Genomic DNA, 20,263 nt, shown 5'->3' on the forward strand with positions numbered 1-20,263 from the left:
ATTTCAGCATCGTGGGCCCGCGCTTGTTTGTTCTACTGAGGTTGTTTTAAAACCCAGTTCAGTGGGCCCTTCCCCCATTGGAGCGGGGAGGGGGAAAAGCAGAGGGGCTTTAATGAGAGGTTGAAGTTTCTGTGCAGTAATGGCCATGGGGGCTGTGGAACGGCTTAGAGACCTTTCCTGTGAACCTAGCCAAAGGTGAAGGGAAGATCAATTCATGTCCAACGTATTTCTAGGCGAGCGGCTTCCCTTCCTTCATCAGCCGACCTCTAATTTAATGTTTTCCCGGAGAAAGGGGTAGCTAAGTGAGGGATGCTTGTTTCATCCGCAGTCGAGTAGCTGCGGGCATCACCCGCCACGCGCACAACTTGCCCTTCCCTGTCATCTGTCAGAACCAGGCTGCCACCCCCGCAACTCCGTCCTGTTTCACAGCGTTACCTGCCGCCATCAAGGAGCTGGGGCTGCGGGCGGCGCGGAGCCCCGTCGGGACAGAATGCAATGGTGGTGCTCGGGGACTTGGGGTGGGTCGGTGTGTTTTGTGGGGTGGGGTTTCGCTTTACCCTCCTGTGGAGAGGGAGAGATGGAAGCGGTTCCCGTAAGCCTCCGGGAGACGGAAAAGTGAAGGGACGAGGGAGGCGAGCGGTGCCCGCGGTGTGCGGCCAGGTGCGGCGGGGGGCCAGCTCGCTGCCTGCCCGGGAGAGGGGCTGGACACGGCCCCGGGAGCCGCTCCAGGGACAGTTCCCGTCCCCGGATTTGTCTTGAAAACGAAGTTTCCTCCGTGAACCTTTTGGAGAAACGCCTGCTTCGTACCCGGAGAAATAAATTCTCTCCCTGCCCCCGCATCTCCTTGTGCTGGCACTTCGGCAGCGTGTTTATAACTGTGCCTTAAAAGCACTAAATGCCTTGGGGGAGGAAAAAAAAAAAAGACGGGGGGGGGGGAAAAGGAGCTCTCGATGTCTTTTAAATGAAAGACACATGCAACGTTGTTGCAGCTTGCAATCCACTTTTATCCCAATAAATATCCCTCCTTAAAGACAGCTATTAAACTCCAGGATAGCCGAGGACAAGGAGAATCTCCTGTGACCGTAAAAACCCAGAGGCTCCCAGCAGCAGCAGGACTGTTTCTAGCGAGGCCGGAGGGAGCGCGGGTGCCCGCCACGGGGACACGCGTGTTCCTCTGACTGCGAGGAGCGGCCTCGGTGGCGGCGGCGCTCAGTCCCCCCGGGCTGGCCCGCAGCCTCAACCCCAGCGTTCCCCCCCTTCCCAGGACGATCTGGCCACCCCAGCGTCGCTGACTCGCAGGGGGCGGGAGGCGCCGGCCTCGTCTGGGGACCGGTCTGGGGACTGAGGCTGCCGCGTCCTCTGTGCTCTTCACCCCCTCCCCGCTCCGCTGAGAAAACACGATCCTCCCGCATCACCTTCACCCCACAGGAGACTCCGCTCGCTTGTCCTCCCGTCTTTGTAAAGCACTCCCCGCCAAGATTAGCGCCGACATTTATATAAGTGCGCTTACAATATCAGAGTAATAGAGCGCGACAAAACTTATAACCGGATCTTAAAATCCATCCCTCCTTCACGTGAAATAAATAAATAAATGAAAATCAGAGTGGTTCCACATCACTGTTAGCTCCAGGGACCAAATTCTGCTCTCATTCTCCTCTTTGCAACTCAGCAGACTTCAAAGGGAAGGAGAGATGTAACCTAGGGGAGAATTGGCGCCACGTATGGCAATCGTTCTCCTTAAAAGCTTGAAAACAGAAAACTGACTTCAGCGGGCTAAAATTATCTGAGAGGGGTTGGACACATCCCGGGGGAGAAGGCGGCAAAGGAAAAAAAATTTGTGCTGAGGTGAGACAGCTTTGAAAAGCATCTTTCTTCAGGGACCGACTCCCTCCGCCAGGCAGCCCGGTTATTAAGAGCTGCATGCAGATGTGCCGCTGTGTTTCCAGAGATGGAGTATCTCCTAAACCTTCTGTGAAGGGGTGTTATGTGTGATGGAGAGACATTTCGTGGCCAGAGGTGGTGTGAAGGAGCTTGCCCCTGCAGTGCATAGGGGTTTCTCCGAGGAAGCCTGTCCACTGGGACGAGCCGGCCGCGCATATCCCGGAAGGCTCCCCGGCACCACTGGGTTCTCCTGCGGGGACGGCGGGCTGCCTTCCCCCCGCTGCCCTCGCATTCCTTCTCTTCCTGAGATCCGAAGTAACAGACCAAGTGTAGGAACGAGGATCCCGCATAAATTACAAGCGTCTCACTGCCGAAAAATCCAGGAATTTAGGAGAAGTGTGCGAGTGCGGTGCCGGACCCGCACCGTCCACTTCTGGGTCCTCAGCCGCTGCTGCGCTGCTACTCGGTGTGGCAGCTTCCAGCCCAAACTGGGCTACTGCCTGTTCTAGGGATCTCCTCACACTTGCGTTTGTTTAAATAAAGTGAGAACGGCATCGATACCTTCCAAATGCCCAGGAATCCGAATCCCCTCCCGTGTCTCCTCCCCATTTCTAATACCGGTTTTTAACTGTGGATCTCAGTACAGAAAGAAGATTGCTTCTTTTAAATCTGTTTTACACTAACACTTCTCTTCCCTCCAGAAAAGTTACAACACCAAATGTATTTAAGGATTGAATGAGAAGAAATTCGTGCTACCTTGGACTGGTCTAAACGAATTTTGGGGGTACTATTCACCTTCCACATACGCACGCTCCAGTTATCCGGGAAAATGGAAAGTGAAGCTATGAAGATGAGAGCTGGGTGTTCCCTCGGGGGAGGGGGGGGGGGCGGGCATGGCCCCGCAGTGAGGGGCACTGAGGGCTGGTTATAGGGGAAGAAAGGAAGCGATGCGTTCTCTTGAATAGGATCAAACACCCCAATAGCTGCAGGGGAAAAGGAAGGTTCCTGAAACACAAAGAGAACTGTCTATCTCGAAAAACAGGTGCTCAAATGGTTCGGTATTTTCACAAGCCCTCTGTTTTCCTTGCTGAGGCTTTACCTAGCAGCTCATTTCACGTTCAGATCCAGAGATTTTATTGCATGAGTTGGATGCAGGCTCCACAGAGACTGCCTGAGAGGTTTCTCAGGCACTTTGGTCTTCACCACGCGGTCCTAGGAACCGACCTGATCTGCGGAGGCGAAAAAAGGTGTAAAAAGACACTCCACGACTCGCTCCATATCTCCCTCCCAGTGGAATGTGACAAATTGCAAATTATAGATTCCACATCTAGGTTGGCTGAGTTATAATTTTCCAGACATCCTGTTTGTGAGAAGGATAATGCGAAATATTGTTGCTGCCAGTAAAAAGAAGTGCATTCCCTCTCAATCAACACTGAAAGAAGTTGAGTTTTGGGGACGGTTGGATTTCCTTTTTATTATTTTTTTTTCCACTATTATTTATTTTAAAGTATGTGAAGTATCACTATTTTAATCACTGAAAATAAAGACTGGGTTCCGGATTTCTGCAGCTAGGCTGCAAAAGGGTCCCCTTTTAACGAACTTTCTTCCTAAAAGGCAGGTTTTGTTCACCTGAGCAAATCGGTTCTGGTGTACGTGGGTAGCTTTAAGATTTTCCGTTTGTAGAGGAAGTGTTTAATTGACACTATTTGGAATGACTTTACCAAATACCTGGGATATGTAGTTTCAGAGATCAGTGAAAGTGTAGGAGCAAGTCGACTACTCTTCTACTCGGTAATTTAAATTCTGCGTGGGCAGCGGAAGAATCTGTCGAGCTCCGTTCACCTCGCACAGGGAAAGCGATGTGTCGCGTCTCATTAGGTGGGCCTGAGCCTGCAGCCTTTCTCACTTTTCCAGCCAGGCTCGAGGTTCAGAAGTTCCCAAGTTTAGTCCACAAACCATCCCAAACGTAACGACAGCAATCATTTCACGGTTCCTGTAGTTTGGCGCTTTGACAGTATCTCAGCTGTTTGGGGGGTTTCCTGCGTGACATCTGCACGATTCCATGTCCCTCAAAGGCATATTCAGAGGGGAGACAAGAAATTGATGAATAGGAAAGTTACCCCGTTAGGAAAGCACGATTGTTGTCAGAGCTAGACGAACCTCGACAATTTTCTTCTTTTGACATGGAGTCACTCTTCTTAAACCATCTAATATTTTTTTTTCAACAAGAAATGGAACGAGATAATTTTTAATGTGTAGATTTAATCTTAGCCCCATAGGAAATCTCAGCAGAGATGCTCTATAAAAGCATTAATCTCTTATCTTGATCTAGTTTAAATTATAATGAATCCTACTTACATATGTGCTATAAAAACAAATCATACAAGAATTTAATCTATACTTCATTGGACTGCTATTGTAGCCCTTTATCAAGTTTAGAAAGGATTTGAAAGTTGGGCCGTGAGACTCAAAACCCTGTGCAGTTTGGCACCATCAAGAAGAAGAGATCTGCTCCTAAAGATACTTCCGGGATCCGATATATATATTCGATTTCCCTCCACCCCAACCTGTAATTCGAATAAGAGTAGAATCTGACTTTTCACGCGGGATATTAGGGAAGACAAGCACAGACTTGCTCTGACTGCAGCCCTGGAGGAGGTGGTTGTCTCCCGCCCTCGCCAGAGGACAAACCTGCTGGCGGCGCCGGCCGAGTCGGGCTCCAGCAGCTCGGAAGCCAAATCCTCCCCACTCCCACTCCGCAGAGATTGCCTACAAATTATAGAGATATTCGCAAGGCAAAGACAAACACTGTTCTTCATATCATAGAAATAGACGCCTTAGAAGAAAAATCTAGAAGTGAAAAAGCTCACTAGTGGGTTTTGCAGAATGTTACGGGTGAACGGTCTTCTCCCCCCAGTCCCACCCCCGGAATTTATTTCCAAGGAGGGGACGCTCCCCGAAAGGAGTTGTGAGTTTTAAGTGAACAATTCTAACTAAATTACTCCTTCTCGCTCTCCCTCCGCGAACCAACTAAGCTCTGGACTGTCGGGCACTGAGCATTAGCGTATCTCTGCAAGAGAGCAAATCAAAAGCAAGGCCTTCCCTGATGGCAGTTTAATTAGTAATGGGACAATACCGAAAATATAAGGGCTACACTACCGTAGCGACCCGAGGCTCTGAATGTATCGAGGGGCCCGAAGAGTGGAGGGGGGGGCTGCCTTGTCATCTCAGATTAATTGATTTCTTCTAAGGTATGAAATGTGGGTCGATATTCCAGTTTCCAAGCACGAAGCTAAAGGAAGGTGTGAGACAGAAGGGACAGGGGTAAGAAACAGATCCCTGTTCAAGTGGGAGGCACTAACAAACGGATGCATTGAGCTGCTTTGACAGGGACTGCCGGTTTTCAAGTCTACCTCGTTTAAAAGAATCCTTACTTTTATGCATTTTTTTTTTACCCCCATGCGATGTGTGCTAGATCCGATTAAAAATGTATAATTCAGAGATGTAGAAAGCCACAGAGCAATTTTATTCCGGTCTTTCAGCACCGCCTCTGTACAGTCTCAGCCTTATTTTGTCACTTGCTGAGAGCTGCCTGTATCTTTTGAAATGCTAGCCTGCATTAAGGAGCATCTATCCCCGAGTCTTTAGACTCTTGCCCTTCTTACCAGAAACGGTTCGATGAATACAAAAAAGAACTTAGTGGTTAACCGATATGCTGCTAATATTTCATTCATGGGCGTCCTCCTCCTCCTCCCCCTGTTTAAAACTTCAGCTCTTGGAAAAACAACATATTTTAAGCTTTCCACACAAATATTGATTTTGGCAAATAAAGTCAGCCCCCAGCCTATGGTTAGAGACAGTCTTCTTTTTGTTTCTACCCTGGGCAATCAAAATTAATCCACTATATTACAAATTGCCTCCAAATATTTCACTTTTCCCGACAAAACCCGTACCTGGCATATGCCACCGCGGGAGACATTCTCCCTAGCCCGTTTGGAAGCTGGCTCTTTTTAGAGGGTATCAGGCAGTGATCAGGGAAGTCAGGAGGTGACATGACCCAGCAGGCAAATCTCTTATTTGTGTTTGCATTTGTGCTGCGGCAAAGTATAAAATGTTTCATGTTATCAAGTAATCAGGTAACGCGAAACTGGATAAGCATGAATCCCTATCTCGCCTCCTGCTCGCAGGGCAAGAGGCGCGGGCCAGGTGAAAGCAAGTCACCCCTTGGACCACTTATCCCCACAACCAGTGCATCCCCCCAGAGCAGGGATAAATCCTTCCCGCATCGCCCTGGCCGAGGCTCTGAACTTAACTCGGCACACGGCCAGGCTGTACATTACATAAAGGCAACAACTTCTCGAGTCATTACCTGCAATTAAAAGTCAATGAAAAAGGCATAAACATGAAGGGGCTGCATAAAATGCAGCTCTTTGCTCTTGTTTTGGGGGTTTGTTTTGTTTGATGCTTTTCTTTCTTTTCTTTTTATTTCGGTAATTTATTTTATTTTCAGTCAAAAGTCGCACAGAACTCAGTGGGGCTGAACCCGCACTGCAGAATGAAGCTGTCGCTCGTGAAATGGAAGCCAGTTTCTCTGCCGGTCTCCCGGGCACAGCCCCTCGGTGCCGCTCCGGGCTGGCACCGGCCGCAGCCGCTTGGCGCGCCGCAGCAGAGAACCTGTAAATTAAGAGTAAACTGTGAGGGAAGAGAAAAAACCACCAGAAATTACCACTTCTAGAGACTGCGTGGATGATGTATTATCTTCTCGCCTAGTTTTGCTTTTTTAATCCCGCAGCGCGCCTTCTTTTCTCACAATAAGGACATCGTCGTTTAAAGGAAAATGTATTCAATCGCACAAATGACAACGTATTAGGGAAATGAGAGTCAAGGTCACGGCTTAACTTGTGTTCTTGCAATGAATAACCTCTCGAACCACCCCTACGCGGTGACGGTAGCAGAAAACATGCCATTTGGACGGGGCAGCTCTCATCTCATGACAGGAATGCTGCAGGAACATAGAGCCCGTTTTATTTTTGTATGCTCCTTTTTTTCATAGCATGGCTCACAAGCACAGAAAATTAAGCTGTCTTGAAACAGAGGCACCCATCCATTATTAGCATTTAACTAAACAGTTATAGTGATCTCTCCTAAAAAGCTGTCTTCTGTCTCAGGATATTTGTACACCACGTTGGCTGTGGCTCAGCTACTTGGTGGTGCTTATTTGCCTTCAGGATTGAAGTAGTGCCTCGCTAAAAAAAAAAAATAAATAAAAAAAAATAATAAAAAAAAAATTAACAAATGAATAAGATGGGAATAAATAAAACCCGACCTTTAGCTATTAGTAAACATGTTTTTAATCACTTCTTAACTTAGTGGAACTGGCATAACATAAAACGCTCTTACCTGCTCTATTGTTAAAAAGCTATCAATTGCATTTCAGTCAGAAGTAATTTTACATCTACCTGTGTATTTGGCTTATGTAATGCTTTATGTAACAAGAAAAAAAGCATTATATAAATAGCAATCAATCAACTAAGAAAAGGTTACTAACTCCAAATAAACCTATCTAGCATTTGAATGAAGACCATGAGAGGAACAAATGCTAGACCTTGGTGGATAGAGATCATATGTGCTAACTAGTCGTGTCAGCATCTCTCACCAAAAAAATTGAGGCAGTCCGTCTGTGCTCATAAAGAACAATCCAATTGTCAAAATACTCTGTAAATAACAGCGTAGTTCACAATGTCATTCACTTCAACTTCCAGTCCTTGAAAGGATGGTCAGTCTGGGGCTGTTACACAGTATTTCTACTAAAAATCTTTTGAAAACCCAGTCCCTGATTATTTGACATCATGAAACTTCATGAACTCTAATGAGGATTTTACTGCTAACAAACCCTCAGCACAACTTGGGGCTCAAAAGAGTGCCTTCCGGATGTAGCCAAGGGCATTTTTCTGTCCATCATTGACCTTGGAAACCAGGAAAGCAGTTCTCCACAAGATGCAACAGCTACTTTAGTCTACTTGTTACTTGCAGGCCATACCAATCTCCTTCCCTACTCTAGGCATATTTGTAAGACTTTGTGTGAGAAGCAAGAACTGTCCCATTCCTACTTATCCACAGCTACATCCATGATCAGTTGACATCCCATTTATATGAAAGAATATATGAAAGTATATATGAATGTATAGTTATACATTCCTCACACAGGCTCTAGAAACTCCTGCAGTGACAGACTAATATTCAAGGTTCTTATGCTTTTCCAAACTCCTATAAAAATAGTTCATTTTTCACTTATGACTGTAAAAAGAAATAAACAAAACATAAAACAACTTAGCTTGCTGGGGTTTTTTGTTTTGTTGGTTGTTGGGTTTTTTTTCCCCAACTAGGGAAGTTAAGAACAAACTGCTTGAAACTCAGATGTTATATCAGGCTACTCAATCTTTCATAATATATTTTTAGTTCTATTCCTGTCTTTTGGGGGTCATGTGGTAATATTACTTTTCATGTGGGGTTTTTTCACTAAAGAAAATAAAGATTGCTTATTATTTCAGTGTGTATCAAGGAAAGACTGTACCTTCATAAATACACATTGTTATTATCACGATAATTTGAAATTAAAATCAAAAGGATATTAATCCAATATATTCCTCATAGTGCTTTTAACAGTTGTAATGGAAGACCAAGCATCAGTTTTGCAGCCATGTGTCAGAGGCTAGATTTGGATTCCACTTGTGGCATGTTTTTGAAAAATGTACAGTGGACACACCTTTAACGAATGCATGTTTGAATAATAGGATTATTAATAATTAATTATAATGATTTACTCAGTCAAAATGTGACACCAACTCAGCCTGCACCAAAGCAGTGTCTATGCTATACATTGGCTATTTACATACCTGATTAAACAAGCAACAATCTTTTGAGTCAGCATGGTTACCCTGTCTGAATATTTAAGTAGGAAAATATGCCCGTGTTTTGTGATTCAGGTGTGGGTGATCCGAGTGCCATTAGCACTTGGTTATCATTGAGAATATGCATTTTGGGGAGCTTTTTGTTGCTGCAGGTGTTTTTCCTAATGTCCCCATTCAAACAACAGAGGATTTAAAGAACTACTGTGCATACCTTCAGGTAAATTGCACGGGAAAAGACACATCAGGGGTCCCTTCAGGAGAGCTCCCAGAAAGCTTTCCAATTTGAGGAATGACATCCATCAACGGTTCAATGCATAAATGCACCTTAGTCGCTTTCTTCTTAATTTCTAATGAATTCTAGTGAATTCTATGAATTCTATGAATTCTAATGAATTCTAATGAATTCCACATTTCTGAGTCTCAAGCTTCATACATCCAAGGAAGATTTTTTAAAAGAGCTTATTCATATGACGTCCCTCCTAAAAGATCTACAGGGAACAGAAAAAAGGGTCGAGGAGATGAAGCTAGTAAGCCACAAAGAAGTCTGGAGCACCATCCAGAAACAGAGTTTTGGGGACCTGTGGTGCAGGCTTTGATGGACTGTCACTGTGACTCAGACACTCCAACATCAGAGCAGACTGCCGGAGAAATTTACTTTTAAGAATATGTTCTTGTCCTAAATGGGAATTGCTGCATCAGGGGGTAGATGAAAGAAAAGAAGAACAAAAAGAAAATGTAGAAGAAAGAAGGAAAATAAAACCCCCAAAAGACACAAAAAAATCATGAAACTGCTTGCAGAGTAGGGCTTGAAAAATTCATGCCATAAATATCCACCATGTGTATCATTTGCATTACCTCTGAGCTTACATATTGTAAGATGTGACTATGAACAGCAAGGCATGATGGTTGCTTCGCCTTATTCCTGAATGCAATAAATGTCTCTGCTAGCTTGAACAGAAGTTGCACCTTGCATGTTTTTCTGTATTTGATCAGACACACTGTATTTTCAACACTGCAATTCTGAGAAAAATGTGTTGGATACAATAATAAGATGTCATACTATTACACACTGCAATGTTATGTAATAAAAACAGCAACTTGTTTTGACATACTTTATAATTTCATTTGTGTTCAGTATATTACTTAACCTATGCATAACAATATCAACTCATGGAATAGCAGACTAAGCATATTATAAATCCAAAAAGGCCTGTCAGTGAATATTGCCATTCTGATTTGTAATTTAGTAAATTGTATGTTAAAAAGCTACCTTTTACCTTTGCAAAATAGAATGTTTTTAAAAATGCTGCCAAAACATTTTATCTAGGCTGGACCGTATTTCTTATTCAGAAACACTTGGAAAACAAAAGACACCAGGTCTGATAACTTTTATACAGAAGGTAGTTTTTAGATATACAGCTAGATAGAGATATAGATGATATAGATGATATAGATGATATAGAAAGGTACACAAAATCTGAAGTATCTTATTTACAGCTCTAGTGATGTGCAGTATATTATGGCTACTCTAGACGAATAGAGGGGATAATTTGCAAGAAATGTCAAATTTTGAACTGCTTGATTTTGTATTTGGATCTCCAGTTAACACCTGTAACAGTGGTTACACACACTGCCACATGTAGCGGCAGACATTTTGAAATAACAATTGTTTTCCTATAAAACTTACAAATCTGATGTTAAAATTGAAATCATAAAAGCTCCAGTCTTTGGGGGTGACATTTAATAGTATTTATACTGCAGATTCTGAAATCTAGTTTAACACTAACTACATACATTGGGAAACCAACTAGATAGCATAAGCACCTAGTGATATTTTATATCCTGCTGACAATTGCAGCATTTCTCCAGTCAGGTAGGTCAAGCAATCTTCACTGACCATAATTCCCCAGAAAGGCAAAGACATCTTTTCTCAAGTAGGCTGCACTGACTTTTCAAATGTAAAATGATAATAAAAACAGGACACTGACTCAAACAAGCAAGGTTATTTACTGGAGGTTTTCCATGACGTCAGCCATCTTTTTATCTGAAAATTAATGTGAGTATTCACAAAATTGGAGATAACTGCTTTTAAACCATACAAATGTGTATGTTAGCATAAAAAACACCTCACAAAATAATGTCACAAGTAATGTAAGTACATTTTAAAAACTGCCACAACATAAGAGTTTATGTTCTTTTCTTACTAAATTTTCAAGCCCCATTGCTTCCCCACCTCTTTCTCTATCTGTAGGGAGTTGAGGCTCACAATATTGGACAAAAACAGACAAGTAAATACCAAAGACAGCCTTCCCTAGATTCAATTAGCAACTTCTCCCCTTAAAGTGGAAAACACTAAAATAATGTTAGGCTTTGAAATCTGTCCTGTATATTGATGACTAAAGCATTCACTAGAAGTAATGAGTTAGATACCCGTGAATAGTTGAAATACTATTTCTCTTCTTTTTCTCTAGATCTCCTTGCACCACAAAATGTTTACACATCAGTCTGAAGAGCCTGGCTACATGAACAAATTAAGTTGCATTAACAGTGTCATGTAGGTCTAATTTATCATTACCCCAGAACAAAATGGGAACCTTTTAAATTATTTTTTTTCTTTAATCCTCTAGGAAACCGTTAGAAGTATTTGAAAGTATAAAACTACAACAGGTTGCTTTATCGTATTATGACAATAATTTATGATGAAAAATCTAGAGGACTTCTCATATTCCTAAAAAAAGTGCATTCTCACCATTTGTAGGTTGCTGCGAATTTTTGCTGCTTCAGTAAAATATTCTAAATAGACTTCTCTAAGAATAGCATTGATGGCTGTTATATCTCACAATACAGTTTGCAAGCATGTATTTTATTTAGTGAGAAAATGAGAATTCAGTGTTTCAATATGTGACATACATCACATGAACCCTTATTACATTTGGACTTCTCATCCAGTTCTTATAAGTAAGCCTAAACTTAGTCACTGTACAACAAACCTTGTAGAGTTAATCAGTTCTGCATTCTACACCACAAGAACACATAAGCAATTGAAAACACAAACTATGATAACTTACTGACAGGTATAAAATACTTCAACCAAAAACACAAAACCCAAACCACTGTAACCATGGATAATAAAATAAGTCAAATGTAGTTAACTGAAACTGGTTTATTGGTTATAAACGAAAATTCAACAATTGATATTCACTGGCTTAAAAAGAAACAGGTCTCCATATGCTCTCCATATTTGATTAATCAACTAGTTAAATTATCTCAAATATTCAGCTAATATTCTTAAGCTTTTGCCTTTTTTTGCCTGCTCCCCATCCTCCGCTGAGCTGCACTGGATGGTCTCGAAATGATATCCGTTCTTTACGAGATGGACCCAAACAGGATTTTTCTGGAGTAGAAATATTCTTTTCTAAACAGTAAACAGACATGTGAAATTAAAAACCAACCAACCAGAACTCCCTAAATTTCACTGTATCATATTCTTTTTTAAGACGATAAAATTGTCATGTTTAATTTGACAGCAAATTTCATAATCATGTATTGCTCACTTTTAAAAGTAATACAAATATTTTCACAATGCAGTACTTAAAAAAAAATAAACTCCCTTGTGTACTAAAATTACTACACAAAATTATTATATTTTTAAAAGCGCAATTGTCTGTCCATTTTGCACTTAAACACTTACAGAGATACTCAATGCTTTTGACACAGAAACTCATACTTCAAGTAGATGGAGAACTAGTTCAATTAGATATATCTAATTAACAGTTATTGTTTTACTATATTAAACTGAATAAAAGAGAGATTTCTTTTGTTCAAAGTCCAGGTATACTTAAACTTAGATGCTGGATGGCGTCACGGCAAGTTTAAGAAAACACAGAAATACATGAAACAATCACTTTCACTGTCATGAAAACACAGAAATACATGAAACAATCACTTTCACTGTCACGCATACAGATGCTTGAGTAATTTAGACAATAGTTTCTACAAAATACTTAAAACAATTATGTAAATAAAATAACCAGTAGGCTTGACTAAAGATATGATATTTGTTTAGCATAAATGAACACTTTATGCCCAGAAATATCTTTCTTTGGCATCTGTGGAACAGAACCCAAACTTTGCAAGAGAATGATGCGATATTCACAGTACAGCAGTTCAGCTGTTTATATATATATATGTATATATATATAATTAATGATAACTCATCAAATAAAATTTTTATTAATATCTTTTTGCCACTTACCAAAGGAAAATATTAATAGCTATATATTTTTAGTAAGTATTTTTGATTGTTTAACTTTTTAGTACTTCTCAATAGCAAAATATATTTCTCACAATACATTGTCCCAAAAAATTAGAACAAAGTTTAAATACGACTAAATATCATTCTATGTACTAATACATACAACATAGCTATAAATTTCAAAGAGTAAGAGTTTTTTTGTTTTCTCATGGATAATTTTCTGTAGCCTGCTAGATCTAAATGTCAGGAGCTTTTCCCAGCCTAGAGTTCCCTTTCTTGTGAACTCTTAAATTATGGCAAATGTATCTTACTAAACAGTTCTCTCTTTTGGCAATCAAGAGCTTTCAAGTATTATTAACATTATCTCCATTCATTTTCTTATGGCTCTACAAATGTAGTCAATTGTTTTTTTCTTAAAATATATAATTTACTCGAGGTGTACCTCCTAAAGGTCAAAAGTACTGATGTCTTGCCTCTACAGAATTCCCAGATTCTCTGCCTTTGGATTATTTAACACCTCAAATGGTAGTAGATCTCTCCAGTGCAGTGCTCTTTTGTTAAAGAGCAAAAAAAAATATTATTTAATCAAGCAGTAAACTTTTCATTAATTATTTTGCTTGGGAACCATAACATATTCACTGAAGGCTGAAACCCTCAAATTAGTAAATAAAGTGCCTAATTAGTGAAACTTTAAAATAAATCTAACATGGTAATAATATTTTTAAAATTGCATGCTTTCTTTAATTTAAAGAAATATTTTCTGAAATTGAAAACATTGTTAAACAAAAAAAAGAATTAAGATTGGAATATGTTCTTTGTTAAAATAATAATAAAAAGAAAGGAAATTGATATTGCATGTTTAAAGTGGAAAAGAAGTTTGGGGCTAACTTATGCTTGTGACTACTTTTCCTATGCACTTATCTTCAAGATTGTATCAATAATAAAGGTAAACTAGACATACCAGCTTTTTCTTTCTATATTTTGACAAAAAATGTTTTTTATTACATTATTTTTAAAGCAGAATAAATACAATGCTAAAAGAAGCCTATCAATAATGAATTCGAAAACTAGTCTAGAAGTAAAAGAGTCAATGTAGTAAGACAGTCAATCAAACTCATCCTAATTGCCTGATCTGGATTATTTCTGTATTAACAACCTCACTTGTTTATGAACCTCTATGTACTGCTAAATATCATTTTTAGGATGCATTTCAGAAATCTATATTCAAGTTTTCTGGCTTTCAACTCATAAGTACATGCAATTGGAAGGGATATATTGTTCTTACATTAGTATGAAATGTATATTATTGTTTCAAAGACCTGCTGTAATTTACCGCAAGAAACTTGCGAAAAGTCTTCATAAATTACTAATATATACTTTTATTTTGGCAGAATAACAGCCACATCTATCATAGCATGAATTCTGCTTGCCTAAATCTCAGAGTCAAAAGTTCACAAAGCTATTTTTTTATTTTTGATTGTAACTGCTTTACACATTGTTTACAGGGTAGAGCAGTCAAATATTTTGTGCAAGAAATGTAATAAATTATTAATCTTGCATATATGCAATTATAATCAGCATATAAGCTGTCTGACAAAACAATTTTATATGTTGGCGAGAATCATTGCTCAAGATTTGCAGACCCTCAGTAATAGGGCAGGATAACTTCATCAGCCTGAAGCTATTTTCACAAAAATCCCAGATACTCTAAAGGTGTTGACTCTCTATTCCTTTGAACGTGGGTTTAACAAATCAGAGGTTCTCCCAAAGTCTGACAGTCATGGGTCTCTTTTTCTTTATCTAGTCTCATTAGATTTCGTAGGGTCTGCTTTAAACTTTATTAACACTTGTGACCTAGACAAACCGATTTAAAGCATAGACTACTCTTTCTTTCCATCCTTCAGACAGATCTCAGTACTTTCAGCCAAAGAAAATAAAACCATTGTAGAGAGTGATCAACTAATTCAAAATGAAGTATCTACAAGACAGGTTTGTTATAAATCACTGTAAATCGTTCCCTTTGTATGTCTCTCTGTCCATCCTTGAAACTAACCTAATTATGCTTGCACTTCTGATAAAGCACTTTTGATATCTACTAAACAGTACTAAGAGATGGGTATTATTGTCAATGCTGCTGTTCCAGTTATTGGTCTAACTGGAGTGATGAAAGACAGAGCTGGCATGGAAATCCAACAGTTTATTCCCTGAAGAAGAATTCTCAAGCACAGATACGACTCATACCAGCATAGTGCAGTTTTCTTACTCCTATTCCTATCATAACTATTTCTTAGACACTATACTCACAGACTGCTTCTGTCTTAAATGTTATTTATGACTGAAAAATTGTGTCATGAAGCAAGGAAACCTCATTTACAATGAAGGTATTAGTCAAATATGCAGTTCTTTCTCCTAGTTAATGCAAGACCAAACAGAAAGAAAAATGAAAACATAGGAATAGAATCATAGAATAATAAAGGTTGTAAAGGACCTCTAAGATCATCAAGTCCAACCACTAACCCAGCACTGCCAAGTCCACCACTAAACCATGTCTCTGAGTACCACATCTACATGTTTTTTGAACATTTCCAGAAACAGTGATTCTGCCACTTCCCTGTTCAGCCTGTTCTAATGCTTGACCACCCCTTCAGTGAAAAACTTTTTCCTAATATCTAATTCAATAATGATAATCCAATAATGAATGGAATGCATTGCAAATATATAGGATTTACCTATATATTTGATCATACATGTGGCCACAAATTATTATGCTTACTTTCACTTCATGTCTTTTGCTATTCCAGGTAAAATCTAGGTATGAACATTTTTGTACTTAAGCGTAAAGTAAGCATCTAGGTAGAATCTTGCAAGAAGTAAAAATAATTGCACATCAATTAAAAAAAACCTCTGGAATTGTTGTCAATACCTGTGTTTACAACAGGTTTTCTGATTCTACAGTTTTCAAACAGACAATTGTTTCAGAAATATTCAATAAAGACAGTTTCATTACCAAATGGTTAGAATTTTGTCAAGATTGAGGAGATGACAGAAGATGAGAGCCTGGTAAGGGACAAAAATGCCACTTTGAATTAATAGACTGAACCTAGAAATGTTCCTTAAAAATACAGTCTTGTTTTTCTAAAAAAAACCCAAACCAAAAACCAAACTGAAATCCCCCAAACATATCAAAAGTAATAGGCAGTTGAATCCTTATTATATTTGTTTCACTTATATTTGTTGTTTTGGGGTTTTTTGAGGAACTTCATATATTTCTCTTACAGCATTAATAATGGTATGAACAGTTGTTACAGAGAGTTTGGATTTGCAATACCTCCATTTTCCTCTTAACTATACTGTGTCCTGCAAATGAATGGTTAACATATTAGCATATATTACCAAAAACAATTACTATTATTAGATTATTTGACTGATAAAATAAAAGGTGATATTTACCATCATATTTTGCTATAAATATAAGGATATCTGTAAGGCATATATTTAATTAACATGCATATATACACACATAGGTATGCACACGTGTATTTGTGATTTATGAATAACTGCAACCATAATCATAATACTTTTCTTTCATGTTATGTTCCTTAAATGTATTTGTAGTGGGCAACAACAGAAAGATTCACATTGCTTCATGATATTATCTTTACTGAATATAAATTAAATATATTAATTGCATATAAGCTAAGTATCTTTACTAAACATAAATTTGAACAGTTATATTGGGTTTACTATATACATACTTATATTTTTGACAACAACAATAACTATTATTATTATTACCATTACTTGTACTAGAATTAAATAGAACTTGGCAAGTGTATTAAGTATAATTTAACACAATACATGGTCATTCTAATACCAACTGATGTGGGAACAAATCTTAGCCAAAAAAGCAATTTGATTTCTCGTGTCCCAAAGCAGTCTTTGGAAGACAGGCTGTAGCAGGCTGTACATTCTCTTACTTGTAGCAATTTACTGTATGAAGCTCCAGAATGGTCTGAAAGACTTTCAGGTGCCTGTATATATCAAATAACCATTTCTTTTGACTATGTGCTGAAAGCTTGTCTTGGGGTAACTTCACATGCTTCTATTTCTAAGCAGTCACTTTTTGGTTGTTTAATCTGTTTTCTGCTATTGATTTGTTCTGGTCTTTTTTTTGTTAAAGCCTGGGTCTTTTAACAAATGTTAAGGCTTACATATCCTCTGTTTAGATAAGTAATGCAATATGTAAAATGCTTTGAATCAAATTCTTGGTGTCCAAGAAGAAAAGCTTTGTTAAACAGGTTATGATAGAAATTTTATGATGCATAGTAGACGTCATAGGGTATTTATCGATCCACCTAACATTGTGTGTCTGGAGATATAATTTATTTCAAAGTCTTTACCATATTGTATTACTTAAAAGCAAATACAGCATAAGAAGGCATGGAGAAAAAACTTCAACATTTTAATGAAAGTGACCAGAACGAATCCTCAGCAGCAAAGCATTTACATCAATTTAAGCTCTGAAAAGAAGGTAGGTTCAGCAGGTCTGTGAAAAAGGTAAATGCTACAATATCAGAAAAGTTACTTTTTAATAATGTTACTTATACCTATACTGAAGTTGGATCAAATTTGTTTTTTAGTTGCACTGTTTACATAAAAAATTTATTATGTTGCAATTTTATATTTTTTTTAATTCAAAATTATATTTAAATAGCATTGAAAAGCCTCAGGAGGAACTTATATGAAATCCCACATGATATGTAAAGATACATCTTCTTGCTGTATGGAGATTTGAAGATAGAATATACTCATAATTAATTTTTTTTTTTGTAAGTAAATCAGGAATTTTGTCTATAAACCTTCTTGACTTCACATCGGTAGGACTAGAGACTAGTTTTAAAATCTGGTAGAAACCATGAACTTAAATTTCTTTGTTTATCAAACATTGATGCTGTTCTAACTAGATCCTGCTGACAATTACATACTTGAATAATCTGAACTCTAAAATGTGACTGAGTCACATGAAGGAGTTCAGAGAGATAAGCATTTACAAGATTAATTTATAAACATTTATTAATTTCCATTCCACACACTTAAGGTAAACATAATAACCATAGTGCTCTAAATTCATTCCTGTAAAATACAACGTTTTTTTTAACTACAAACAGGACTTTCAGCACCGCTGGTTATTAAAGCTCAGAGTTTATTTTGTGTTTCAGTTCCTTATCTATTTCCCCAATTTTGACCCTTTAGGATGAAATTTTACATACTGAGTATATGCCTTTGGCTGAAGTTTCTGAACCATTGGTCACTTCTAAGAAAATACACAAAATATTTATGTTGCTCCTGCAGGACTTGAAATCTGCCAAGTAACAGAGCCTTCCTTTTAGGATATGTCCAAGTCTGGATCAACTATATACAAATTGAAGGTTTTCCATGATCAGAAAAGGAGTTCTTGATTTTTTGGGCTATATTCACTAAAATATCAGTCAGTATGGAAACATGCTTTACCATGACACTATACAGAGCTAAGCAAGACTGCCTAAAGAAAAGGTTGAAGATCATGCCAAGTCAGGGAACTTAAAAGTCTGCTTGTTCCATGCTGTCTGTGGCAGATGGAGCATAGCTACAGGAACCATGGAGAAAATCAAAATCAAAGCTCCTATAGGAAGGAGACTGAGAGAAGAGGCAGAGGGCTGGAACTAAAATTCAGAAGAGAGATGAGATTGACTTGGAATCAAGGTAGAAGAAACTAAAGCTAACTTGGCAAACAATACCCTGGCACAGTTGGCACAAGAGACTAAAATGACTTGACAGATAGACTGACACAGAGCAGAGAGAAAAATATAGGGAAGAAGAAAGTTGTGAATTGGCAAAGGGGAACAGAGTAAGAACAATGATGAATTATGGGGAACTAGATGGTCCCTAAGTCTCAGAACTTACATAATTAAAAATAGTGAAAATACAGGTGATGATAAGGAAGAACACAAAGAGTAAGTACATTAAGAGTCTGGACTCAAAATCTGCCTAAACAGTACATTAAACCAGGCCAAATTTGGAGGAGATCTAAACTAGGAGATGGTGAATCTGAGGAATACTGTCAGGAATAATCTGGATACAAAAGGAACAGAGCATGAGAGGAAAAAGGTAATCAGACCAGTATGCTTGGAAATAAACACAAGACTTCATGGCATATGTGTGAAAAAAGCCTAAGAGTGGATGGGAGAGGAAGCTTATGCTGAAATAAGAATTTGGAGAAGCAGAAATAAGAACCATTCATAATAAAAGAAAGGATTACAGAACACAGGTGTGGGAAAGACAGCAATTAAAAAGAGAAAAAGTAGAAGGAAAAAAAAAAGGAAAGAAAGACTGACTTGGGCAAGAAGATCTTATAGACACATCTTTACAATCCGGCGCAACAACCTGAAGTAGCCCAGCATCCATTACTGGACCTTTCAGTGCACTGACTTGAGAAATATTTTTGAATCTACTTGACAAATATCCCACAGCAAAGGAAACCTAAAATTGTAATTATTTACTCATACAAAATGACAGAAATCCTTGTCGTTGGTCTAATGGTTACACGGTTCTAAGTGGGTATCTAAGTGAACTACAAGCCAGTGTCTCAGAATGGATTTTTATCTTTTTTTTTAACCTGGTTTCTCTTTAAAAAAAACAAACAAAACCACACCCACACTGAAGAACCCCCAAGCCTTAGCAGAAGACTATCAGGCTATAAAGTTAAGCATTTAAAACTTAGCAAATGCCTTTGTGTATCTGTTCTTGAATTATTTTCATAATTGAAAACACAGATGATGAAATTACATGAGATCACATATCATTTTTCTCCCTAGCCTGTTAAATTCAATGAAAGCAAGTTCTAAATGGCTTTTAAAATCTGCATTTAGGTAATTTTTTAATATGCAACCTCAAAGTGAATTAAGCAGCATCATGTAGTCTGTTCAAAAAGATTAGGTATATGTTGTTTGATAGTTATCTAATACATAGAAAAATATGTATGTACCTCCATTAAAAAAAAAAGAAAAAAGAAAAAGCAAGAAGGAAAGAAATATGCACAAGAGACCCCTGGATAAAATATAAGTAATGACATGTAGAGCTTAAAAATGAGATGTTTACTACACACAGAGAGTTTACAAATCCCAAATGAAAGACAGCAGTCTTTGAACCAGAATATATAGACAATAGCGATGCTAAG

At 38.6% G+C, this 20,263-nt stretch overlaps 1 protein-coding gene across 1 annotated transcript in view; it reads right to left on the reverse strand.

Moving 5' to 3' along the window:
• Window positions 1–11,729: 11,729 nt before the first annotated feature.
• The window catches only part of LRRIQ1 (leucine rich repeats and IQ motif containing 1), a 104,152-nt gene continuing 95,618 nt past the window's right edge, over window positions 11,730–20,263 (reverse strand). The window contains exon 26 of the mRNA XM_018080893.2: window positions 11,730–12,207. Coding sequence (XP_017936382.1) covers window positions 12,068–12,207 — 140 coding nt within the window. The 3' untranslated portion in view covers window positions 11,730–12,067. The remainder of the gene's footprint in view (window positions 12,208–20,263) is intronic.

Source organism: Manacus vitellinus, unplaced genomic scaffold (assembly GCF_001715985.3).
Source record: "Manacus vitellinus isolate BGI_N305 unplaced genomic scaffold, ASM171598v3 scaffold_5_pilon, whole genome shotgun sequence".
NCBI lineage: Eukaryota > Metazoa > Chordata > Aves > Passeriformes > Pipridae > Manacus > Manacus vitellinus.